Here is a 27,818-nt window from a genome sequence, read left to right on the forward strand (position 1 = left end):
ACGGGCCTATATGATTTCAAATAGAGGCTACCTCCCAAGTGAGTTTGCATACCCAACAGTGAGAAGGCAATGTTTACTTCCTCTCTTGCCACACCACAGGTTGATTATGACAGGCAGATTTAGAGTCCAGCTGAAATACTGTGTTATATACTCACAGTTAAACAGGCAAGCATTATACTGTATGAAGAGTCCAATTAACTTCACATGTTATGGTTGTACTTCAAGTATGTTGCACTCAGACAACATCTGAGTGCTTTTAAGAGTAAAAGCATGGCAACCAGGTACAGCAGAACAATCAGTAAACACACATCCATGCATAGTTTCTGGCAAAAACTTGTCGGTGTTCACTTAAGCCAACAAATTTGAACATTAGTATTCACTGGAGCCCATGTTTGTGTGCAACGTTGTGCACTATTTGAGCAGGCTGGGGAAGGAGAAGTAAACCTTCCAGACGCTTATGGAAATAAATTAGAAACTGTGAGCCAACCACAAAATGAGCTGAGGAAGCTGCACGGTAGTTTAATTTGCAAGAGTTGCATAAACATTTTATTAGTTTTGACAGGATGACAGGTTGGATGGATGGATGGAATGTCAGACCTGCCTGATGCTGGTTGTTAAAAAACCAATTGGAAAGACACCATACAACTATACAAACAATTTTTAAACTGGTTTTAAAAAAAGGCGACAACGACCTTTTGCTTAACAAATTCCGAACTATAGTACTTTACTCTATATGACAGTACATTCACATGATTCCATTTTTACAACAAAGTACTGTATGTAGTTTTCTGCCACAAGATGACGCTGCAGGCTGCAAACAGTGAAGAAAGACTTGGGATATTTATTTTATTTTTTGCCTCAAATATAGTTTGTTATTTTTATACAAACTCATCATGCATATTGTGGGTTTGTATTTTTAATTTCTTTAGAATACGCCGGAGAGTTAAGTTAATTTAGAAAAAACATGTATTTGTTTATCCGTTGTGTATTATTTAAAAAAAAAAAAGCTTATGAGACAATTAAGCTGGTATGATATAAAATGTTTATTTGTCTACTGTGTTTAAAATAACATACAGTATCTTTTATTTACTTATATATTTATTTTAGAAGGCTCTTAACTGTTGTAATTCTTAACAGCTGATTTGCCAAATAACGGCAGGAAACTAATTGTGCCTTCCCCATATATTATACGTTTTTAATAAAGGAATACTTGGACACCCAAGGAAGCAAGAATAGTGATGTGCTCCACTTTTTCTGTTTTTTAATACATTGTGGAATCTAATCGGTTTGGGATTGACCAATCACGATCGTCCTTGCATCTGCAACGTTGTAAAGAGTAACTGTGTTGATTAAATTTGACGTTAATGCAATCCCACTTAATATATAAAGCATAAAGTCGACATTTGTGGCGATAGTAATTGTTTAGCCGCACAGACGGTTCATTTGTGACGCGAAAATGACTTGACGTCATCTCTAATAGACGTCTCGATTGAATGACGTCACATCCTGCATCCTCTCCTCTGTCAATATTCTGGCTCCTCGATGGAATTTCTGGTGGGAGGAGCTTGCATGTAAACAGAGGAGCAAGGAGCTACCTAAAAAGTTCCAAATATAAAAGTGGGATGCAACCAGTGTTGTGTTTCCAGTGCAAGTATATCGTTGATAAAATTCGGATTGTGCTCCACCAGGTGGCGCTGTTGCAAATAAGTTCCTTACTTTCTTTTCTCTTTCCATTTGGCATTTTACATTTAATCTAAAGCAGGGATTCAAGTGTGAAATTAATGTTCATAAAAACTGCCCAAAATGTAATGCAGACTGTTTTCCGTGTGGTTTAGTACATTAGCACGTAGAAATGGGGAACGGGGCTACACTCAGTCAGGAAGGGTTAATCATTTTTTTTTTAAAGAGGTTAATAAAGATTATTGTCCATCCATCCATTTCTCATTGTTCTTATTAGGGCTGTTGGTAACTGGAGTACTCCCTGGACAGGTTGTGTGCCAATAGCCATGCACATATAGAGCTAGTTCCAGAATCGGAGGACATTTTCTTGTTGTGTACATGATATTTTGTCCTGAGACAAAATGTAAAAGTCATTCCTGAATATTATTTAAAATACAAAATAGTAACCTCGTAAAATAGCTTTATTTCTCTCCCTCCATCTTTATGACCAACCTGTACTGGTATCTCAAAATTAACAGATAAAATAGGTTTTAAATCAGAATTAATTTATTGATGTCTTCCTTGTAATTGCTGAAAAAAATGTTTTTTATCAAAGACATTTTAAATTGCAGTAATTATGCTCTGCTCTGTCTCTTAACATACATGCAAACCTGTTAATACAACCGTCAACCGTCATAAAAAGTGAGCTACATGACTCAGCAGATATGATTCATCAGACTAATTGTTCTGACCGTGAGTACATCTAAGGTAAGTCCTCTCTTCTATTCATACGTTTTTCAATGTTTTCAGCCGTGATGGATACACTGTGTCACTTAAACCAATTTAACCTTGTTACTCATATTTTTAGAAAAAGACATTAATAGCAAAGCTTTTCTTTGGCATAGCAACTAACACAGCTAGCATATACTCTATTCTTGAGGAAAATACTTTAATAATGGCATTAATTTGCAACTACGTATGTTGCTTGCAATCCATCCATCCATTTTCTGTTCTGCTTATCGTTAAGGGTTGCAGGTGTGCTGGAGCCTACCCCAGCTATCTTTGGGCGAGAGGCAGGGTACTCCCTGAGCTGGTCGCCAAGCAATCGCAGGGGACATATAGTATATATATATATATATATATATATATATATATATATAATTGGTGGCTGGCTAAATACTTAGCAAAAAAGTATTTAGCCAGCCACCAATTGTCCAAGTTCTCCCACTCAAAAAGATGAGAGAGGCCTGTAATTTTCATCATAGGTATACCTCACCTATGAAAGACAAAATGAGAAAATGAAAATCCAGAAAATCACATTGTCTGATTTTTATGAATTAATTGGCAAATTCCTCAGCAAAATAAGTATTTGGTCACCTACAAACAAGCAAGATTTTTGGCTCTCACAGACCTGTAACTTCTTCACTGTGTGTGTCTGTCCAATTATTAGAAAATGGAAGCCATTGATAATCTCCCTCGATCTGTGGCTCCAGGCAAGATGTCACCCCGTGGGGTCAAAATGATCACAAGAATGGTGAGCAAAAATCCCAGAACCACACGGGGGGACCTAATGAATGACCCGCAGAGAGCTGGGACCAAAGTAACAAAGGCTACCATCAGTACCACACTCAAATCCTGCAGTGCCAGACGTGTCCCCATGCTTAAGACAGTACATGTCCAGGCCCGTCTGAAGTTTGCTAGAGAGCAAGAACACCATACCTACTGTGAAGCATGGGGGTGGGGGGAAACATCATGCTTTGGGGCTGTTTTTCTGCAAAGGGACCATAACGACTGAGCCGTGTAAAGGACAGAATGAACGGGGCCATGTATCGTGACATTTTCAGTGAAAACCTCCTTCCATTAGCAAGGGCATTGAAGATTAAATGTGGCTTGGTCTTTATATATTTATTTATACACACACACATATATATATATATATATATATATATATATATATATATATATATATATATGTGTATATATAATATGAGATTCAATTATTTATATAGGATTCAATTATTTATATGGACTATGCTTGGAAAGTGGCTTTCCTCTTTGGAGTTTGCATGTTTTCCTCCTGCTTGTGTGGATTTTCACCGGGTACTCAGACTTCTTCCCACATTCCAAAAGCATGCATGTTCGGTTAATTGTGAAGACTCTACACTGTCCATGTGTTTACGCCATCTCTCGCCCAAAGTCAGCTGTGCAGGTCACCTGTGACCCTAATAAACAGTATAGAAAATTACGAATTAAAATGAATACAAATTAAGATTTTTGGTGCAAATCAAATGCTGAGGAAATGAAAAAGTTGGTAAATATTACTGCTATATCTTGGCCGCAAACACTGGCACAACAAGAATGACATGCCTTTATTAATGAGCAAATATTTACAGCAGTCATTTATGTTGCTCGTAGGAACGTCAGAGGGCCTACAGAAGTGTGTTTATGACATGTGAGTGCTGTGGAAACAGAACAGTGTGTGATGTTGCTGATTATTTGTCTGACTAATCCACTGGAACTGGCAGATCCTCGCAGTTGTTGTGCTCTACTGGATAGTGATTCATCTCATGTTGTTCACCATTGAGATCAGCATACTCCACAGAACCCTGCACACACAGTACATGGTTAGGCATTACTGTGGATTCAAGGGTGATCATCTTTTCAATCTAAATGAGATCCAAGATTCAATTTGGACTGACATTGGTCAAAGTGACATTAATTTTTCACAAAATGTTTAATATTGTAGTTGTAGTTCGCAGTGGTGTAGAACTGCACCTAATCACACTGATGTAGTCCAAATATTATAAGAGGAGGAACATATAAATGCTGCTCAATATGATACAGTGTAGTTCTATTCTACAGCAACTCAATAATAGGCAGTCTTTGATAGAGAGTGTAGTATTGTAACCAATTAGATTGTTAGGCTGTACCCAATATCATGTCAGTACGGTGGCCCTGAAGTTCAAAACACAACAGCAAATTACTAAACACAAGGGCAAATTAAAATACACAACAGAAAATTAAACAAAAACAGCAAATAAAAAAACACTAACTAATCACAAAAGCAAATAAAAAAACAACAAATAACTAATCACAACAGGAAGTCAAAAACAACAGCAAAGCAGAAAACAAATATGTAAACACTACAGCAAATCAAAAAACCCAACAGCAAATAACAAATCACAACAACAGGTAACTAAACACAACAGCAAATGAAAAAACAACGACATTAAGCTCTGGAAAAAGGTAGGTACCGGTCAGGGATAAGACTCAAAGCTGATTGGACGAGAGGGAAAATTTGATTGGATTAGTTATTTGTTGTTGTGTTTTTGGATTTGCTGTTGTGTTTATTTTTTCGTCTTTGAGATTAGTGATTTGCTGTCATGTTTTTTTAACTTGCCGTTGTGTTTAATTATTTGCTCTTGTGTTTTGCACTTCAGGGCCACCGTATGTCAGTGACTATACCTGCCAAACATTAGCACCCTGAAACGCAGCAAAAACATTGTGTAAGAATGAATTACTATGACAACAAACTACTGGAATGCCATCAAGGCGTTAGCTCATGATGGTGAAGAACAGAAACGATTAAGTTGAGTCGGTCCTCAAGGTAATTTGACTGAGGCGCAGCGCTGATCTTGGGGGCCGATAAGGAAGGAAGGAAGCCCCAGCCCAAACGGCTTTGTTCTTGTGTGGAAACTTTGACGGCGGCTTCCCTCTTGCTCTGGATCATCAGGCTGCTGAGGATCACTAAAATAGGGAGGGGCTGAAACACGCCATGCAGTGGTATGTAGTAAGAGGAGTAGTAGTAAGTTATCTATGTTATTGTGGTTGTACCTGTTGCACCAAATGAAATGCACCGGCCAACCACAACGTTATGACCACTTGCACAATACAGTGTTATTCAACACAAGAGTTGTATCAAATATTTGATTTACAAAGACAATGTTCAGTTTTGTTCGATAATCAGTAATGAACATTGTGAAGTACTGTAGCTCTCTGCCATAACTGAGCATTATTACCTTTGTAAAGGCCGAATTGTTTACACAGTTATTGCAATGGATATCATGTTTGATCATGTTGGGGATTTTCATTGTATGTCAATCCATCTCACAAAATCCTTCCCAAACTTGAAACTATTTAAAATTTGACTTGACTATTGATGCTTGTAATGTAATAGGATTAAAAAAGTACATTGAAAATACTTCTACAAGATGTTTTGTGTTCTTCAACTGGAGTAAAGAGACTAAAGTGAATTCAGTGATATAAGAACGGAGTGCCTTTATTTGCATCGGTACATATCCGACGCATTTGCGAGTTCCATTTTTATAATTACTTGGCCCATTTCTCTTTCCCTAACTAGCTATGCCTACACCCTGAAAATGCATCTTGCTGGAGTAGTTCAATGTCATTATTTAAATTAAATTATTCGGGCTACCATAACAGCCGACAGCGATGAATTGGACGAGCCCGCGAGCTAGCACCTCTCCTTGCGGCTTGGAAAAGCCCCTCGACGACTTGTTGGGATGTATTCCAGCCACCGGAGGCTTTAAGCGCATATATTTGCGTGGATCAGACATAGGGATGTGTAGGCATAAGAAAGATGTTGGACATATAAATGTATTTGATTGACAGTTGAGCAGGGTGTGGTTTCACTGTATTCAGCAGACATGCCAACAGCGTATGAGAGGTGCGAGAACATCTTGTTTTTTAACGGCTTCGAAGCCTCATTTAAATATTTGTAACTTCTGAGGGTGGTGGTTAAAACAAGCAATGCTTAAAATTGCGAGACCAATAGTAAGCCTGGCTGCGTAGGTGTGATTGTAATAAACTCACATAGCCGTGATGGTCCTCAGCACCTACAGAGAAAAGGGTCACAGGTCAGGCGTATTAGATGTGTACCGTTTAGTCATCATCTGACATCAGCGGTATTCATCATGAGTCATTTGCCAGATGCCCGGACACGGCTGACCTTGCGGACTCACTTTGGTTTCACCACCAAAAGCAAACCAGATGCCATTTGCTTCTACTGCTGTCATTCCAATCCACAATCTTACAAGAATGCAAATTTCTTTAGTCACGGTTGGAAAGGAAGTCTTGGTACTCAGAGGGATGCTTGACAGCATCCAGCATCTGGCAGCTGTTCCAATAACAGGAAGTTCCTCCCAGCAGTAACAGGATATGGTCAGTTTGGTCTCTTTGGGTAAACTTGTCCAACCATTAGTAGTACAACTTCTCATTGATTTCCTGTTAACTTTGAACCAAAGTTGTCAATATAGCGATTTAGCTGCATTATTACCCACCCATTTTCTGTACCGTTTTATCCTCACTAGGGTCGCGGGCGTGCTGGAGCCTATCCCAGCTATCTTCGGGCGAGAGGCGGGGTACACCCTGAACCGGTCACCAGCCAATCGCAGGGCACATACAAACAAACAACCATTCGCGCACACATTCACACCTAAGGCCAATTTAGAGACTTCAATCGCTGCATTATTAGAACATTACAAATACCCTAGTGGATAAATTGAACTGCAAGGTGTTAGTCCATTTCGGTGCAGTGTATTACCAACTGTTTTCCTGGTGATTGAGGTACCATATCCCTTCCGATTATTAACATCATAAAGTTCCTGTACAATGTACTGCACTTGTAAGGGCCCATAACGTTTCTTATGATCATCCTCACTGCACAAATCCGACCATCAGACCAAATTGATGGTCATTTTGTGTCTTCCACTTTCAAATAATGGCGCCAATAGGTTTTGTAACCCATTCCAGCCTTGTGCAGTGTAGAGACGCCCTGCTTTGGAAGGGGCAGGGAGACCCTTTTAAAACGGAACAAAAACATTCAAAGAAACGCCCCAAAAAGTTGTCCCTGACATCTTTTGACAGCTCTTTAGTCTTGCACATGATGCCACAGAGACTGGAAAGTAAGACAGTGATTCCTGGAACAGGTGTACTTTATACACATGACGAGTTAGGGTCGGGTGTAATGGAAGTAGGTTGACTGTGCACAGATGTGTGCCAAATCCGCGCCAGTCTCTGCGTGGGAGCCAGAATGCTCACTATGTTGTAGAAGATCAAATACTTATTTTACTCAATAAAAAGCAAAACATTTGACAACTTTTATATTGTTTTTACTGACTGATATTCTGTACATTGGGATAAAACTATATAATCTAAAATTTACCATTTTATGCCCATCAGGGCATCTTTAAAGACATTTAACTCACCATGTGGAGAGTTCTGCAGTTCGCTGTAAATCGTTTCTGTGCCTTTCCTCAGGGGGGCTATTGATGTAAAATTCAACACATTAGCCTGTTTTGTCATCAAAAGGCAACATGGTCAAGATAAGCAGAATCTGATGTATAATTAACACAAACGCAAAAATAGATAGTGGTCACATTCTACAGTATTGAGCTCACAGGACATTAATGAAGAGTGGCCCCGTATCAGAGACCAGCTCAGCAATTCGCTCAACCCTTCCTGTTTACAGCATCTATAACAGTCGTGGAAATCCCAAACGACCTGGAGATGTCTTGATTAGGGGTAATTAGGCCCCTCCTAGGAAGTGTTGCTCTCTTATCAACTAGGGGGATGATTTTTTTTATTTTTTTTTACAGGGAGATATGAAAGGAAGGAAAAATGGTTGTCTAGAACGCGCAAGGAAAATCTGAAAAATAGGACGAGTACTCAGGGACAGAGAAGAGGGTGGACTCTTTACCTCTGGAGGGGTCTGCTGGCTGAGGATGCACCACCTCAGTGTACTCCACATCAGGCTCATTGGACACCATGCTGCTCTCCTCATCATTGGCTGCATTGGAACATGAATAAAAGTCATTGAAAAAAAAAAAAAAGTTTTGTGCAGTAAGGGCATTATCTTCTGACCTGATCACCAACTTTTACAACCTAAATTCTAAATATTTGTTCCATGAAATTGTGCTTATTCATTCCCATCAGTCTACTCCTGTAGCAGTTTTCTTGGATGCACTGCTTCCAGTACGTGTAGGTGGTTGTTAGATCTGTTTTTGTCCAGTCAGATTTGAGCATCTATGTCAGTGTATTCCGCCCAGGGCCTTCAGAGTCAGTAGTGCTGGGTGATGTAATTTACACTATATTAGCAATGGGACTGTTCCTTTAACTAATCAGGTTTCAAATTTGTCTTCACAGGACCAGCCTGACACCCGTGGCGCCAGTGAGCTGGCCCTCGATGACGGCGGCATTTTTCCTTCCTCTGATTGGTTGGAAGTTCAGTCCGCAATGAAGGCCCACGTACCAAATGCATGAACCACCACTGTAAACAAAAGTCGCAACGCATTCTTCATCGAAAGCAACATTCATACACAAACCTCTGGTTACCGTACCATGTGCCTTTTAAAATATATCATATTAATATCTTTTGTTCCCAATGTATCCATTTTGACTTTGTGTCACCTTAGCAGTTAAACCTTCAGGAAACCAAATCTCTCAGGCTTCATTGGCATCAGGCCTTACCTTTACAATGACAATATAGGCTGACATGCTCACCTGTTTCAGGCGGCCGCTCGCTCCACACGCTGATATCTACTCTCTCCACTTTACCTGTGCAGACGAAATAGACACACAGTGAGACAGTAAGCGTAGTTGGACAGAATATCTGATGCAGGGAGAACCTATATTGCAACAGGTAATCAAAAGCCCAGTTTACAGAGTCACACGTCTGAATATCATCTGTTTAATATGAAATGCAGCCTGCCGAGGATTGATTTAGCTTAGCATAACGTGGCTGAAAAAAGTAGAAATGTTCCAATCCAAGCATTTTGCTTTATTCAGGCAATTTTAAATGTTTTCAAATTACAGTATGCTCTTCAAACAGTAATTGTTGGATCCATGATCTCGAGTATGTTTCTCGCCAAATTAATTTGATTAGACTTTAGGAACATCAAAATGTGTTCACTCGACCAGCTGACTGTGTTACGTTGTGTAAATTGTCTTCCTTTAGTACATTAGATTATGTTTACACAACTGCGTTGCTTATCCCCAGCTGGTAATGTAATCTCACGTTGCTTAAATAAGGTTTATGAGATTAATTTCCTTCGCATGCTACGCACATTCAAACCAACAAAAGCTGTTTTGTGTCAACATAGGAAGTTTCGCGCAGACTCCATTGTTTCACTTTGTAAAGGAAGTCACTGTAGTGCATTCCTTTTTGGGAAATGAATCAAGTTAGTGTTAGATTTGCCCATAGTCTTGCTTTGGCCTTATGTAGGACATAATGCATGATGATAAGATAATCTTTCTTTCGAAGCATTTTTGTAAATCAATTTAGTGTTATATGCAGTAGTTGCAGCAAATGAATGGGGATGACACGCATCTAAATAGAACCAATTTATTTATTCTAAAAGGATTTGAGCAAGCCAAGGAATCAACCAAAATATATACACACATTTCCTACGATAGTGATAAAAGGGATCTGAAACTCAAACGATCAACAATGATGCTCAAACATGTCCCAACATTTCAAAAACATGCACCTGCGGACTAGCATACAAAGAAGCACAGGACAAAGACAGTGATGTTAAATAAAAATAAAATATAAAAATAGAGAAAAACAAAGGCCATCTAGATTGCAGGGGGAGGGGAGAGGGAGCAGCAGGAGACGAGTCGTTGCTCTTATAACACATCCCTCGACATCGAAAAATGTGGGACAAAAGGTTCCTTTTGTTGGTGTTTCTTTGAATGTTTTTGTTCTGTTTTACAAGTGTCTCCCCGCCCCTTGCAAAGTAGGGCGTCTCTACACTGTGGCTGGGATACTGAAGCTGCTCCTGTTGCTGATGTCAGTGGGAAGCGACACCGCGCTAGCTCGTGTCCCATTGGTCACCCTCCCCTCCATGCCATCATAGTGTGGCACTCCGTCTGGAACAAGATGATAATGGGCGCTCTAAACAGTTTGCAACATTTGACAATGTCATTTACTAATATTCAACTCTAAGCAGCTTCTTCCTGCTTGGCGAGACACCGTCCCTACAACAATTCCTGTTTTGGTTGCCTCAGGAATACACAAAGAGAGACAATGTACATGCAAAATGTCAGCAACTAAACACTTTCATGTAACACTGAGCAACAACAAAGCATGTTTATGTTAAACAAAGGTTACAACAATGTCACCCCTGCATGCATATTAGAACATGGATGATGGAGTGAGGATGGATCGCAATGGCTACCACACACAACATGCTATGAAAGGACTCGTGTTTGTATTAATGACTGATGAAGATAGCCAGTGGAGCACAATTAAAAAAAAAAGTAAAACACAATCTACCTGGGGCTGCATTATTAACCTCTGTGTCGCGGGTTAGACTCACTGTTAAAGAGTCATCTGATTTAGGGCTCGAAGGCTTTCTGAGAAATGGTGAGAATAAAGTCAACTGGACGAAGTCTAAAAGATGTCAGATCATCTGAAGTCTACAAAATGTCAGAAGAGAACAATACTGGAAATGTTGTGTGTTGGAACCTATTGAGATCAAGCTGCTTGAATCGTTAGTGACGACACATAAGGATATGTGTCTTTAAAAAAAAAAAAAAAACTACACTCAGAATTACACTTCCAGAGGCTATAGACTCCAAATACTGTATTCGATAAATATCCTTGTGTATTTTACATCAGACATGTAAAACCTGTATATGCTTTATAGAACCAGCAACTACCACTGGAGGTGTTGTTATAAAGATAATAGTTCTATGGCCTCATTTTAAGATATAAAAATGCTTTTTACTAACAGTCATTCATTTCATTGGTTGGAAAATAACTTAAATTAAGGAATATCTAACTGCTTATTAATCCCTTAGCGTTGTTGTTACTCAAAGGGGCCACATGTGGTCAGAATGGGAGTAACAGCTGTTTCTCAGTGGAATCAACTAAGCAAGACATCAAGGAGTGTATTATGTAATACTTTTATGATGCCTGTTCTGATCCCGTGATGACATCTTGGGTGATCTAATCACAAGTGGACAGGTCTGAGTATTTTTTTTTGAATGGAGATAAGTTATTTTAGAAGATAGTCTTTGCTTTTTCAAATAGTTCTTGAAGTGATATTTAATGCACAATTCAGATATATATATTTTTTAAAAATCTTTAAAAAAAAAAAAAACATTTAACTGCTGGCATGATTGGAAGCTGGGACATGCGTAAAAAAAAGTCAAGATGACATGTAGCAGCAGTTTTCTAGATCTTACATCGCCAATGCGGATATTCTAATAGTTTATATTAAAAACTGTAGTAAATCAGAAAATTGCTTCCTTTTGCTGATTATAACCTAGCAAACTCTGGTTTGAGAAAACGTCACCATCATGAGACAGCTTCATCTGTGTCCTAGATAGTTTGACCTGACTTGTCGTTTTTTTCAATGACAGGAAGTGGAGGCATTAGCTAGACATAATATCCAGTCTGTGTTTTGCACTCATAACAACAGTATCATATCTCATCACTGAAAGATATCAGTCAAGAGAAGAGTACAAAAGAATAACCAAAATAATTGCCAAAGCATTACACATATAGTACATACAGTGGAGAATATATGGCACATATGTCAGTGACAGGACCAAGCACTGGATGTCTCTCCAAAAATGATAAAGAAATGAGAGAAAAAAAAATAAAAATAAAAACTAAAACACACATCTTGTCTGTTTCGTACTTTTTGCCCTTGTGTGATTATTGTCTGGACCTTTTTAAGTTATTGTTAAAATGGCATCGTGCCACTTTTTTTCCCTTGCTAACCACTTTGCGTTTGTTTGGCTCACCTTTTGTCTGTGTTTTGTTTGTTATCTTAGTTTATTTGGTTTATTTATTTTATTATTTTTTACTTATCAAACACTGTTCCAAAACTATTCATCTATTTTCTAAACCAGTCACCTCATTTTTTTTATCCTCCCCCATGAAGTTTCAGTTTGTTATAATTGTTATACTTCATATTAAAAGGTAGAAAACGTTTAGAAATGTTTCATCTTTAATTCAATTGTTCTCTTTCTTTTTTTTATATTACAAAAATGTGACCTTTTTTAAGAGGTAGATACTGTATGTAGACATTTAAATCTACTTCAGGTGTTTGTGACACAGCACAACTTTAAATTGGATCTCAATGCATTTTTTGGGGGTGTCATCACACCTGTATTCAGAGCTGTCCACGCTGATTGGGTCACCCAAGATGTAACCTTTCGGCTAGAGACCCTGCTTGGACCCTCATCTCAGCCAGCCTAACAATACGGGTGCACTATGACTAACGCAGCTATACATCATCTGTCATAATGAGAGGAAGCAAGTAGTGGAGCCAACTCACACTGACAATTCAGCAGCTGCTTCCCTTTTACCTACAATAAGAGAGGAGATGTGAGAAGAGCAGGAGGAGGTGTGCGGGAGGAGGTTGCTTCAAATGCAGTCAGACTAAGGAGGTGTGAGTTGCTGCGGCATTGTACGTGTCTCTACCTCTCTTGCACCTGAAGCACAGCACAAACACCACCACCAGCACCGACACCACCAGCAGACAGAAGCCCACGATCACCGCTTTTTTCCATAGGGCCAGGCGCACTGTGAAGAGAGACACAGTAGAAAGACAGGAAAGTCAGGACAAATGACAAATTAAGTCTGTAGAATAAATACAAAACAAAAGAGAGTGCACTTGTTGAGCATTGTTGAGATTCCCTTTAGCAAGGCACTGAAGTCTGCGCTACCTGTATTATTATCAGTGGTGGATTTGTGCATTTTGTACCTGGGCCTTGAGTAGGGATTTACCCCACATAATCCACCACTATCATGTTGCAATTATAGAAACCATCAATACTGTACAAAATCCCAATATAAAAGCATGCAACTGTGCCACATACTCTACATCATCTGGAGCAGTTCAGAATAAAAACAAAACCTTTGAAGTAAAATACTTTGCATCATACTCATCTGAGATGCTGATTATTAAATATATTCACTTTTGCAAATAGCTGCTCATCAAGGTCCAATGCTCTGGGCCTGTGAAGACGAATTTCAAAATTTGATTGGTTAAAGAAACAGCCCCATTGCTAATATAGTTGAAGTTACATGGGCCAGTCAGGAGTGATTCTAGGATCAGAAGTTTAGGGGTGCAGAGCACCCGGCCAGGCAATATAAAGTAAATCTCTCAACGTACAATTGCAAGGAATTCAGGCATTTCATCATCTACAGTTCAGAATATCATCAAAAGATTCAGAGAATCTGGAGACATTTCTGCACTTAATTGGCAAGGCCGAAAAAAACAACATTGAATGCCCGTGACCTTCGATTCCTCAGGCGGCACAGCATTAAAAACCAGCATCACCGTGTAAAAGATATTGCGCCATGTGGTCTCAGGAACACTTTAGAAAACCATTGCCAGTTAACACAATTTGTCTCTACTTTTAAAAATGCAAGTTCAAATTTCTACCATGCAAGGCAAAAGCCACATGCTATATCAACACCACCCAGAAATGCCAGCGACTTCTTTGGGCGGATGTAAAGTGGAAAAGTGTGCTGTTGTCTGACGAGTCCACATTTCAATTTTTTGGGGGAAATCATGGATGTCGTATCCTCCAAGCCAAAGAGGAAAAGGATCAGCCGAATTGTTATCAGCACAAAGTTCCAAAGCCAGCATATGTGATGTGTTAGTGCGCATGGGATGGGCAAGTGTGAAGGCACCATTAATGCTGAAAGGTGCATACAGGCTTTGGAGCAACATATGCTGCCATCCAAGCAACGTCTTTTTCAGGGACATCTCTGCTTAATTCAGCAAGACAATGCCAACCCATATTATGCACGTGTTACAACAGTGCGGCTTCGTAGTTAAAACACATTCACTGCCATTGACAGCTTTAGAAGTCCAATATAAATGTTAACTGGGAGGGCTGGCAGTGAATTGAGTACTAGACCGGCCTGCCAGCAGTTCAGACCTGTCTCCCATTGAAAATGTGTGGTGGATTATAAAGTGCAAAATACGACAATGGAGACCCCGGACTGTTGAACAACTGAAGTTGTACATAAAGTAAGATTGGGAAAGAATTCCACCTACGAAGCTTCAGCAATTGGTTTCCTTAGTTCCCAGACGCTTATTGAGTGTTTTTTAAAAGGAAAGGTGTTGTAACACAGTGGTAATAATGCCCCTGTCCAAGCCTTTTTGGAATGTGTTGCAGGCATCATATTGAAAATGAGTGAATATTTGCAAAAAAAAAACCCAAAACAATAAGGTTTATCAGTTTGAACATTAAATATCTTGTCTTTGTACTGTATTCAACAGAATATACAGTAGGTTGAAAAGGATTTGCAAATCATTGCACAGTATTGTGTTTTTACAAAATATCCCAACTTCATTGGAATTGGAGTTTGTAAATGAGCCATATGCCAATAGGCCTACGTCACAATTCAACCCCCCCAGCGGCGGTGTGTGCGTGAATAGATCATTTTACATCACATTTGCAAAATCTCTGAAAAATACATGAATCCGATTATCCTATGGATTAGAAACACTACTGAAGCGAGCAGTCCAATCGGATTTCCTGCTCACTGAGCGACATTTTCGTACTGCACGCACACAGCTGCAGGGGGGGACACGCACATATGAATGCAAATACTGTACAAGCACTTGAACGGAACGAGAGTAAAAGTGATGAGTTATTATTGTTAAAATTATTGTTATTGTTTTTATGAATGACTTTAGTATCAATACGTTGTGCATCTTGGGTAAAATGTGTGTTTGATGTTTTTTCGAAAGCGGATCTTGCATTATATGTGCATATCCATGGTCTAAGGTGGTTCGAAACCTGCTCGCAGCGTACGAACAAAAACAAGTACTAACATATGGATGAATCAGAGATTTGTGTGCCAAATGTGCAGACACAGGTTTTAACCACAAATCTGTGCTTACGTACGATTCGTGAATGAAGCCTATCGAGCCTAATGATACAACAACTCATAGGACAGAGCTTCAAAGTGCAGGTAAATACTGACCCTAAACAAACTGTGTCGGCAAATAATTGGAATATTCTACAATGCCCTGATTCCAACACAAGAGAGCATGGTTTTAATTTAGTGAAGGCAGCAAGAAAAAACAAACAAGCAACTGATGGTAGTATGAGTGGAAGCTTATCCTTATCATCATCACTATGATTATTAATGGTCACCATCCAATTGCATGGCGTATACACCTGCAGACAAACAACCATTCACGCAAACATTCACAATTTAGTCTTCAAGGAACGCAACATAAGGTGTTTGGAATGTGGGAGGAAGCAGGACTACCCTGAGAAAACCCATGCAAGCTAACTCTAAGGCGCTATCGAACAATACAAAGTAAACAAGGAGACATTCCAACAGTTTCTTCCCTCTTGCCATTAAGTTCTTTAACAGTGAATTTACAATTCCATTGTAACATGCGGCCAATTTTGTCTTGAGATTGTTGTCACTTCTCTGTCGGGCCATTTATACATTACTCGTACACTCACTGGAGTAGTCTCGGCACTGCACTATTTCCATATTTGTTGTTGACCAATACTGGCCACTCATGTTCTTGAGAAGCATCTGCACCATTTGCAAAATTGACATTGTCCCAGATTATCGCACTACAAGTCACTTTAAACTGTATACATTTATTGTCTCTGCGCCCTTTGCACAATGGTCATTGCACCAGACTATTGTCATATTAGTCATTTCAAACCGCTCTAATTACTAGAGGCCTCTGCATCATTTTGCACAATTGTCCCAAAAAAAATAAAAAAATAAAATTAAATTAAAATTAAAAAATACCAGCATTACCACATTACTGCTAACATTTTATTACTCAGTGACTGTGTTATTTATTTTTTTATGTCTCAAAAGTAATTCTCAAAGTGTAGTACTAGTGCTATTAGTGGTACTCACTCACTCTAGTAGTATGCGAAAGAATGACTGCACAAGTACTATTCAGTTGTTTTTAACTTTTTAGTAAATTTCTTGCCATGTTTAGGTGCAATGTTAATCTTCAAACTGTGTATATTGTTACAGTGACTTGTAATAATATTATTTTCATGAACACGTCGACCAACTACGCTACTGTACTTAAATGTTGGTTAAGATGGTCTTACTTGGAGCCCTCAGTATTTTTTTTTTTTAGGTCGCACTTGGTGTAAAAGATTTGATAACAACTGTTCTAAGAGGTAATAATTATCCAGCGTGTGAATAGACATCATCCTCACCCTCTATTATGACCGGTGCGCTGCGGACCACATTGTTGGCGTGATTGATGGCCTCACAGTAGTAGGTGCCACTGTCATGTTTGACCAGAGCTTGAATCTGGTAGTCTGTATTGTTCTTGTCTGAGGTGGTGGTGAAGACTGGGTTGTTGGTGCCATCACGATACCACTTAAATGTGATGGGTGGGGTGCCTTTCACCCCACAGATCAGGAAAAGATGATCCCCCTCTGCAATTTCCGGCAAGACGGGGATAACCGTGAGGGTCGGATGAGACAGCGGCACTGTGGAGAAAAAGGCAGAGGAGGGCTGTTTGATGGACTCGAGGTCAGCGCTCGTGTTCTTTCGTACCAAACTCATTTATGCATTCCTTTTCAAAAATGTCTCACTGAGATGAAAAAATAAGATTCAGGGCAATTGATTGGTTTAAGCCTCACCACAGATTGATTAATTCATTGACCGGCATATATCGGCACATACAGTGAATTCCCGCTATTCACCTGGCCGCGAATTGCGAACATCCGCGAGTAAAGCTACATTTACACTACAGTATTTTCCAAGGACCTGCGGAAGCCATGGTTGCCCGAAACATACCAGGTACACCACAGCGGGCATTGCAGGAAAATTAAACTCTTAGCCTTAGAAGGATTGTATGCAGTGAGTATGAGATGCCGGGGAATCCAGATCCATCTCGTCCCTCTACGGACAACCTACCGGAGATTTGCTAAGCCCTATTACGTTGTGTCAGGTTAAGTTGTGTTTACCTTGTTTTACTACGGCTGACTAGGTTTCTCATCCGCACCGTGACTGCCGTGGCAAATGTTTCGACAATTTAAAAATCTCGCCTGGCATTGACGGCAATCACAGATGGTCATGTTTTCCCGTGCCCCCCCGCGTTGTCTCATGGCCATCCTTTTTGTCCATTGCGACCTTAAACGGTGCTGCGGCAGCTGCTAGGAACATAATGTAAATTTCCCCTAATTGACGCCAACACATAAATGTTCGGAATTGCATAAAGATGCCACAGGATGGCAAACTGGCAATTGTTGTAATTTTTTTTCTATTCGATAAAGCTAAGGCCTGACTACATGAAACTCCTTTCCTCAGTTCAACAGTATGTGCTTGGCGCCAAATCAGATTTAGCTTTGCCCTGAGTGCAAAAACAGCGATTAGGTGAAGGTATTTCAGGGAATAACGGAGGCTAGGTTTCCCCCCCCTCAAAATAATATGCTGCAAATATGCAACGGTTCACTGTATTGTAAATGTACAACATACTTGCTGTGTGCGATATTTACCAACAACAGTAGCATCCAGTCTTTTGCTGAGCGGCGCTTCTTTCTGACTGTTCTTGGCTTCACACATGAACTTGCTTATTTCTCCAGGCTGGTTGATTGTTATGGTGAACAGAGCCTGTTCAAAAGGCATTTTGACACTGGCCGTGCTCAGCTGCTCGTACTCCTTCAGCAAGGTGTAGTTTATGGGCAGGCTGCCTACGTCCGACTGACACAGGACCTTAAAGGGACGCCCCAGCACCGCCCTGCCAACCAACGAGATCCTTGGTGTTGACACGGTTACTAAAGTGGATAACCACAACAAGGATACGCTTCATGAATTCATGAAAAAAAGCCTTTCCATGCATGAAACACTTTACCTTTATGTACAATAACATTATTTCCACAAATGCTTCTTCAGGCTTCAATCTTTAAGTTTTAGTACATAAAATATTGTGTACATGGATATGTACTAGTGATAATTGGCAATCAGTATATTCAGTGTACTCTTATTATGATTATCATTAATGTGAGTGCGAATGGTTGTTTGTTTGTATGTGCCCTGCGATTGGCTGCCAACCAGTTCAGGGTGTACCCCGCCTCTTGCCCGATGACAGCTGGGATAGGCTCCAGCACGTCCGCGACCCTAGTGAGGAGAAGCGGCTCAGAAAATGGATGGATTATTAATATCGATTTTGTGTTATGTTGTGTTTTGCTATGTTATATCATAATATACCATAATTTCTTGCGTGTAATGCGCATTAAAAAATTGTCAAAAGTCAATAGTGCGCATTATACATAAGTATAGGGCAAATGGAAAAAACTTTCACATTTTATAAATGTATGCCACCATTTAGTGATTATAAAAAGCTGTACACTTTCATTCCAAAATGGCACCGAAATGAAAATAGTATTACGTGTTCAAGTAAAGTGCATAACTTCAGAATAATTCTTTGAAAAAAACATATACAGATCATAATTCATGTTTTCATCATATGGGTAGAAGCAAAATCATGCATTGTAAAAATGCATTATACATAGGTAGAAGGGTTTTCCAGAATTTTGACGTCAACTTTGGGGGTGCGTATTATACACGAGCAACTACGGTATGCTAATGCCCCCTGAAGAACGTTTTCCATTTCTATTACAATAGCTCTAATAAATTAAGTCCAAAATGATTCATATTTTGGCCGAATATTCAGTAGAAGTGCATTTTATTTAGTGTATGGATATGTCTTTGGTGAAACTAACACAAGAAAGTGGCTAGAGATGGTAAGATATTTTGTTAAGACAATATTAATAAAAATATGATATATTTTCAAAATAAAAACAACATTTTGAGCAAAATTAGACAATAATTTTTTTTTTCTCGATCTGGGATGTTGATTTTTGGGAACTGTGGGCCTGTGAAGCCCTTTGAGATTCTTTTGTGATTAAGCTTGGTGATAAAGCAGAAATTTGTGGGTGGTCAGCGGCCCTTTATCACACTCGGTCAGGATATATCCGCACCTGTACTGAGCAGCAGCAGAATCACATTCCCACATTCAGAAACAAAACAAGAGCAATCTGAACTCAGTTGACCTTGCCATGGAGCAGAAAGTGGAGCAAACAATCATGTGTCTTACCAAATAATTTTTGATTGAGCAAGCAGGCGGCACGGTAGAAGACTGGTTAGAGCGTCTACCTCACAGTTCTGAGGACCGGGGTTCAATCCCCGGCCCCGCCTGTGTGGAGTTTGAATGTTCTTGCCGTGCCTGCGTGGGTTTTCTCCGGGCACTCCGGTTTCGTCCCACATCCCAAAATCATGCATGGTAGGTTAATTGAAGACTCTAAATTGCCCATAGGTGTGAATGTGAGTGCGAATGGTTTGTTTGTTTATATGTGCCCTGCGATTGGCTGGCAACCAGTTCAGGGTGTACCCCGCCTCCTGCCCGATGATAGCCGGGATAGGCTCCAGCGCACCCGCGACCCTTGTGAGGATAATGGATGGATGGAAAACAAGTAAGTGAGAGATGAGGATGAATTTCTTATTTTTTTTCTATTCTTCTGACTTACAATACAGTCAAATGAGATGGGCTGTGCCAATTGTTCATTTTAGTATCGCAGACCGCTAAAAACGGATGGTGGGCTGCAAATGGCCCCGGGCCATAGTTTGGACACACCTGCCAAAATACCGAAATATCTCTGAGTATGATGTGGTGTACTACGACACCACTGCAAACTACAGCCACAATAATAAATGTGTTGTTAAATGAATACCTCTCTGACAGTGTCAAACACTGCTAAGCATTATTATATTTGTAAAGGCAGACATTTTGATAAATCTTTGAATTGTATCTCATTAGATTATATTCCTAATTATGTGATGTGCTGTAATATGTAGTGAAATATTCATGGGAGATCACCTTTAGGATGGACCGTCAAAGGTTTACTATATTTCCTGATGCCCTTGGCTTGAGCGATGCAGGTGTAGTTGAAATCGTAGAGCAGCGCTTTTCCAAAAAACACTCCAGTGCTCTTTGGGATCAAGAGGCTCTCTGGGGGATCCAAAGTGTAAGTCAATTCTTCCCTGCGGAGCCTCTCTGAAGCGAAGCTGTCACTTTGGCAGTTCAGAGTCATGTATTCCCTTTGAAAGACTTGGCTTGGAGACATGGTAAGAGTGGGCACTGAAAAGAGGTCTGTGGATACAGTCAAACATATAATGCGTTAACATCCATCCATTCATTCATTTCCTGTAACGCTTGTTGTCATTAAGGTCAAGGGTGAGCTGGAGCCTATCCCAGCTGCCTTTTGGCGAGTACACCCTGGACAGGTCGCCAGAAAGTCGCATGACACATGTCGACAAACAACACGCATTCAGACCTATGGATAATTTAGAGCAACGTGTACAAACTACGGTTCGGGGGCCATTTGCAGCCCATTGTCCGTTTTTTTGCGGCCCGTGGTGTATAGTTGTGTTAATTGCCTGCATTGTACTACGGTACTTGCGTTCTACAATGGGTGGTAATGCAGGAGAAGAAATTTGTTTATATTTCCCCCTTCATTGTTTTCCACCAATCACACATCATTTGGCAAGATGCGCCTTGGCGTACTGCCGTAGTCCGTCGTCCATGACCATTCTGCATGCCATTGCCGCGCTTCATTTTGTCCTTTCGTCGACTAAATTAGTCACAACATTTCTATTCGCCACACCTCGTCGACTAAAATCGTAACAACATTTCTATTCGTAACGCCTCAATTTAACGTAATAACGTTATTGGCCAGGTAAACAAACAAAAAAATTGCAATTGTAATAACTGAGCCCACAAACTAATAATATACTGTACTAATATCATTTTAATGAACTATATATTTTTTTATATAACCATTATTGACAAAGTTATATGAAAATGACCCATACCTATAAACAATATATAATTGCTCTGCAACTCTTCACCTGCACTAAAGGACTGGTTTTAGTGCACTAAAGGTGAAGAATGTAAAAGGGGCGCTTTCATCCTTTGATTATTCAGTGTGCGGCCCTTGGTAGAAAAATTGTGAAACGCTCTGATTTATGGTATTCAATTAATCCAATATGTATGTTTTTGAAATACTTGGAGAAAATCCACACAAGCATGGAGACAACATCCAAACTTCAGACAGAAGGCCAAAGCCGAGATTCGAACCTGGCACCTGACCGTGTGCCAGGCAGATCTTCTAACCTCTATATCACTAGGCCTCGCCCCCATTTGCATCATACTGTAAATTCCAAAGCATAGAATGCTAAAGTGTAGAGCATGTGGTACTTACCAGTCACCAAAATCCTTTTTGTGTCGACTTTCACGACATTTTCCATCTCCAGTCTGCACTCAAACTCCTCAGAGTCCTTAGCCAATGCGATCATGCTGTGGTTGACATTGGTGTCCCCCCTGCTGAGAAGCTGGGTCCCACGGCTCAGGTAGAGGTGAACATTTCCGTGCATGTCGGGCACGAGGTCTCTGATGGTGCACGTAATGTCAAGTCTGTCTCCTTCGTAGATATTGTTGTAAGGGAAAATGTCCAAAACTGGCATGATGGAAAGCTCTGTGGACACAAGACCAACCACTATGAAGAAACCCTTGATGTTTGGAAAAATGAATGAATTGGAATTTTTCGCATACCTTTGACCGAAACGGTGACAGTGTTGCTTTTGTCAGACTCGACGACGAGCGGGGTCACCAGGACAGTGTAGTAACAGTACATCTTGTGGATGCCGATGCTACTGAAGTGAAGCTTGACTTCGGACAGGTTGGAGTTGACCCTGTCCTCCAGGATCTCCTTGGCGTCATCATGGAAGTAGAAAATGATAGAACCTGTCTCTCCAGGCGCGGTACACCTGGCTGTTAGTTCCTCCCCCTCATTGATAACAGCGTTGTTCAAATGAAGGAGGGGTGCAGATAGACCTGCACAGTGAGCAAATACACCGTGATACTTTTATTTTTTTCCCACAGTGGTGGGTTACTGTACTTAAATAGATTTTTCAGGTATCTGTACTTTTTAAGTATTTATAAAAAAAAAAAAAAAAAAAAAAAAAAAAAAGAAAACCCAGGCAAGCATGGGGAGAACATGCAAACTCCACACAGGAGGGCCTGAGCCGGGATCAGACCCCAGGACCACTTGAGTGTGAGGCAGGTGTGGTAATTACTTCCCCACCCTACTGCTCGACAGATGCAAAGCTACTAAAAAAAAATGTATTTAACATTTTAATAGAAGTTTCTTCTACATACTCATGCCACCATGTTGCCTATGTTTTTTCTATTTGGAAGGGAGCTGAATCAGAATGAGACCACACCCAAAAAAAAAGCACTGTTGTGACTGTTTAGACGCACTTACCTGTGACTGTGAGTTTTTTGGCCTCGCTGTTCACCTTCTTGCCTTCAATGCTGATCTTACATTTGTATTTTCCCGTGTTGGACACTCTGGCGTCAGGGAGGCGGTACAGGAGGTCGCCTGAGCTGCTGGTGGTCTTTGTGTACATTGTGATGCCGTCCTTGTAGATCGTGTACTCGCGACTTAGCGGCCCCGTGCCTGAGCTGCTGACCAATGCCTGACACCGCACAGTCACGTTGGTGCCGCGCATCACATCGGACCCGGGCTCAAGAGAAATGCTGATGTCTCTTATAGTGAACACTGTAGGGCAGGGGTCAAAAACATGTTAGCAGTTATATGATTTATAAAGAAATTTCAATCATCCATCCATCCATCCATCCATCCATCCATTTTCCTCTGCTTATCCGAGGTCTCGTCGTGTGGGCAGCAGCTTCACCAGGGAAGCCCAGACTTCCCGCTCCCCAGCCACTTAGTCCAGCTCTTCCGGGGGATCCCATGGCGTTCCCAGGCCAGCCAAGAGACGTAGTCTCTCCAGCGTGTCCTGGGTCGTCCCCAGGGCTTCCTCCAGGTGGGACGTGCCCGGAACACCTCACCAGGAAGGTGTGCTGGTGGCATTTTAACCGGATGCTCGAGTCACCTCATCTAACTCCTCTGTATGCGGCAGAGCAGCGGCTCGACTCTGAGCCCCTCCTGGATGACCGAGCTTCTTACCCTATCGCTAATGGAGAGCCTGGACACCTGCGGAGGAAATTCATTTCGGCCGCTTGTATCCGCAATCTTGTTCTTTGACATAGGTGAGGGTAGGAACGTAGATCGACTGGTAAATCAAGAGCTGTGCCTTTGGGCTCAGCTCCTTCTTCACCCTGACAGACCATACAGAGTCTGCATCACTGCAGACGCCGTACCGACCTGCCTGTCGATCTCCCACTCCATTGTTCCCTCACTCGTGAGCAAGACCCTGAGATACTTGAACTCCTCCATTTGGGGCAGGATCTCATCCCTGACCTGGAGAGGGCACTCTACCCTTTTCTGACTGAGGACCATGGCCTGACATGTTCAACCCAGTCGCTTGACTGCGAACCGTTCGAGCGAGAGTTGGAGATCGCGACTTGCTGAAGCCATCAGAACCACATCATCTGCAAAAAGCAGTGACGTGATACTGATGTCACTAAACCGGCTGCACCTAGAAATTCTGTTCATAAATGTAATGAACAGAATCGGTAACAAAAGGCAGCCTTAGCGGAGTCCAACTCTCACTGGAAATTAATCCGACTGCTGGTAATGCGGTCCAAACTCTGACACCGGTCGTACAGGCAACGAACAGCCGGTATCCCCCTTACTCATACAACCGGAGCACCCCCCACGGGACTCCCTGAGGGACACGGTGGAACACTTTCTCTACAAAAGTCCACAAAAACACATGTAGACTGGTTGGGCGAGGTTGAGGGTGTAGAGTCGGTCCACTGTTCCACAGCTAGGATGAAAACCACACTGCTCCTCCTGAATCTGAGATCCGAGTTCCAGACGGACTCTCCTCTTCAGAACCCCTAAAAATATCTTACCAGGGAGGCTGAGGAGTGTGATCCCCTATAGATGGAACACACCCTCCTGTCCCCCAACTTAAAAAGGCAACCATCACCCTAATGTGCCAATCCAGAGGCACCGTCCCCGATGTCTACACAATGTTGTAAAGGCATGTCAACCAGGACAACCCCACAACATCCAGAGCCAGGCCAAAAAGACCCGATAGGACTCCTCCTTCAGCTCGACATCATCCTTTACCACTGGTGTGTACCAACGGGTGCGGGGATTTCCACCACGACAGGCACTGACAACCAACGGTGCCTCTTCGGGGGTGTGCCTGGCCGGGCACCATGGGTGCAGGCCTGGCCACCAGGGGCTCGCCTTCGAGTTCCAGAGGGGGACCCTGGTGACCCGCGTCCTGGCAATGGAAATTGAGGTCTATGTATGTTCATCATCATAAAGAGTCATTGATTGCAATTTGCAGCATCAGCACACAGTTCGCCACCAGCATGTTTCAGGTAAGTTATCATTTCCATTAAATTGCCAGAAAAATGCCAATGTTGTCACAGGCAATGAAGTTGTGTGTTACTGTAGGAGCAAACCAAGTGTGCCAGCTGCCCATATCCATCCCGGCCGGCTGCCAGCTTTACACACGTATTAAAGGTAACTTGACCAGTTTGCTGTGATTTTCACAGATTTACACAGAATATAAATTGCTGTGCATCTGATTTACCAGCTAGCAATGTTTTGTGATAATCCAATTATGCGAACAGTGCGCCTTTCATTTCCACCGTTTTTTCACTCTTTGTTCTGTTTTAACCCGACCGGGTAACATAATAGTTCAGCGTGTGCTGTATATTCAACTCAGTCTAACAGGTGATGTCACTCAAAACTAATCCGTGTGCCAACACCAAACAATAGCCCCGGGTTTGAGTAGGAGTTTGACACGCGGGTTAAATTATGTAACTTACAATATGACATGGGATACTGCTTTTGCAGGCGGGAGGAGGAGGAGTTTTGGAATGACCTTCCTAAAGCCCCGTCCTCAACTCTCTTGAACATTTATGGACGGTGCTTAAAAGCATAGTCCAGGAAACCAAGCAATTTCAATAAACTCAATACAACTCCAGCCAAGAAGAGTGGTCAAATTTCCAGATAGAATTATGCCGGAAACTTGGCGATGGGGCGGCACGGTGATGACTGGTTAGCACATCACACAGTTATGAGGAGCCGGGTTCACATCCGGCCTCGCCTGTGTGGAGTTTGCATGTCGTCCCCGTGTCTGCGTGGGGTTTCCTCCCACATCCCAAATTGATGCATGGTAGTTGATTGAAGACTCTAAATTGCCCGTAGGTGTGAATGTGAGTGCGAATGGTTGTTTGTCTATATGTGCCCTGCGATTGGCTGGCGACCAGTTCATGGTGTAACCCGCCTCTCGCCCAGAGTCAGCTGGGATAGGCTCTGGCACGCCCGCGACCTTTGTAAGGATAAGCAATTGGGAAAATGGATGGCTGGGCTTGTTGATGGCTGCAAAAAGTGTCTGCTAGAGGTAAAACTTGCTTAGGGACAGTTAACCAAATACGTCTGGGGGTAAACTACGGTATTAAATATGGTACAGGTGCACCTCAATAAATTAGAATATTCTACATATATAAAACTCAATGTGTTACAGTAGTTGAATTCAAAAAGTGATATATATTGTATAAATTCTCTGCACAAAGTGAATTATTTCATGATTTTGTTTTTTTTATTTGAATGATTATAGCTTACAGCTGAAGAAAACTTGAAATATAACATCTCAAGAAATTTGAATATTGCATAAGAACCAATCAAAATGATTCTTTTAATCACAGAAATTAGGTTAGGCCTTCTGAAAAGTGTTTAAACAATTTGTATTTCACTTTTGAAATTGAACGACAGTACTGAAATAGCTTTTCTATAATATTCTAATGAATCCAAGATGCACCTGTATTATTGAGCCCGTTTGTATAATTTTGACCCAGTGTGCAGAGAAAACTTCAATACAATCATTACAAGTCCAAAACTTTCCTGCCTGTGACGAGTGTGTACAGCATGTGCTTCTGACCTCAACTGTACGTATACATAGGCTTAACACACACTTACAGCTCGTCTGGCTTTCATTGATTGTTTTTTTTTTTTATCAACAAAGACATGAGTAACTTTTATAAAAGCAGCAATGTCCTCCCCATCTCTCGTATGGTGGAGTTAAAACAAAAACAGCAGGAAAAAAAGCACTTGATTCCACAAACAGAACGAGGTTGACTGTTACTGGGCATCATTCACAGCAAGTCCTGATGAAACACAGCAATCGAGGAGCACGTCAACTGATGAGCACTGATTCAAATGTTCCATCACCAACGTGTGACAATGCTGGCTGAGAAGTTCCCAAAGTCTGTTGCCGGTCAACTTTTCCACCAGGACACAACACCCATCCCAAGGCGCTGATAACAAAGTTTTCCACTAACTCACATTTGTACATTTGATTGGTTTTGTGGATGACCACAGAAATCAACAATGTACAAAATAAAACATTAAAAAAAGTATAGGCTACAAAAGCTATAATGTTAATGAACTCTTCTGTTACTTTGATTTACTTTGACTACGGTCAATTTGATGCCAGCAATTTAAAGCTTCAGAAAGTGATTATGATTCAAATGGTAGTCAGATACTTTTTCTATGTGTAGCTAGCCCATTAAATAAAACAACCCTGAAGCACCGACGTCCAGAAAACCTGATACCAGCCGATTGAAAAATATGCTGACCACCATTAATTCCCACCTATTGACCTACAATTGGAAAGCGATACAGTATATTTTTGGTCTTGGAAAAAATGCATGCGTTTCCCAGCGTAATGCACTGTACTCACTCGATTGTGCATCGGCCCCTCTCCATGGATGTAGGTCTTGGAACAAGAACAAAAAGCATCTGATTAGAGATCAACCAATGAATTTGCTCCTCCAAAAGGAATTCCAAAAGAGATAAAACAAGCTTACAGTTAGATACAAGCATGCAGGTTAACAGAAGCAGAAATCGGTCCATCATGTCTGAAGAACTCTTGAGTGATTCTGCTGTAGCCGACGGTCCCGGACCCTAATGGGCTCGATTCGATTGGGGGTCGATTGGGTGCGGATGGTGGGATGTGGTCGGTGGGCGGGGTGGCAAGAAGGTGGCGCTCTACCTCAGTCACTCAGTGAGCAGCCGACGGCGTCGTTATCATCCCGAGCAGCCAGCGGCTTGGCTTAATTTGACAGGAAGTCAGTGTTGTTTCCTCAGGATGTCCACGCCGGCTCACTCTGTGC

General features: G+C 41.3%; 1 protein-coding gene and 1 long non-coding RNA gene across 12 annotated transcripts in view; one reads left to right on the plus strand and one right to left on the minus strand.

Moving 5' to 3' along the window:
* Positions 1–9,172, plus strand: part of LOC133476523 (uncharacterized) — a 21,873-nt gene extending 12,701 nt beyond the window's left edge. The window contains exons 2-4 of the long non-coding RNA XR_009788074.1: positions 2,363–2,427; positions 3,110–3,193; positions 8,824–9,172. This is a non-coding gene — a long non-coding RNA (uncharacterized LOC133476523). The remainder of the gene's footprint in view (positions 1–2,362; positions 2,428–3,109; positions 3,194–8,823) is intronic.
* pecam1b (platelet and endothelial cell adhesion molecule 1b) lies at positions 4,014–27,690 on the minus strand. Of its 11 annotated transcripts, XM_061770017.1 has the most exons (16): positions 27,513–27,684; positions 27,386–27,421; positions 22,978–23,274; positions 22,266–22,547; positions 21,916–22,188; positions 20,532–20,804; positions 18,151–18,429; positions 16,861–17,139; positions 13,115–13,216; positions 12,969–12,999; positions 10,955–11,034; positions 9,181–9,234; positions 8,378–8,467; positions 7,887–7,943; positions 6,493–6,515; positions 4,014–4,265 (listed from the first exon to the last, which is right to left on the minus strand). In XM_061770017.1, exons 1-16 carry the CDS (start codon positions 27,559–27,561, stop codon positions 4,164–4,166), a joined length of 2,307 nt encoding a protein of 768 aa, XP_061626001.1. In that variant the 5' UTR covers positions 27,562–27,684; the 3' UTR covers positions 4,014–4,163. The 11 variants fall into 11 exon arrangements, 9 of the variants coding, with proteins under 9 accessions (XP_061626001.1, XP_061626002.1, XP_061626003.1 ...); XM_061770018.1 differs by lacking the exon at positions 7,887–7,943 and having other exon boundaries at positions 27,513–27,690; XM_061770019.1 differs by lacking the exon at positions 6,493–6,515 and having other exon boundaries at positions 27,513–27,688.
* Positions 27,691–27,818: the final 128 nt, after the last annotated feature.

Source organism: Phyllopteryx taeniolatus, chromosome 4, assembly GCF_024500385.1.
Source record: "Phyllopteryx taeniolatus isolate TA_2022b chromosome 4, UOR_Ptae_1.2, whole genome shotgun sequence".
Taxonomy (NCBI): Eukaryota; Metazoa; Chordata; class Actinopteri; order Syngnathiformes; family Syngnathidae; genus Phyllopteryx; species Phyllopteryx taeniolatus.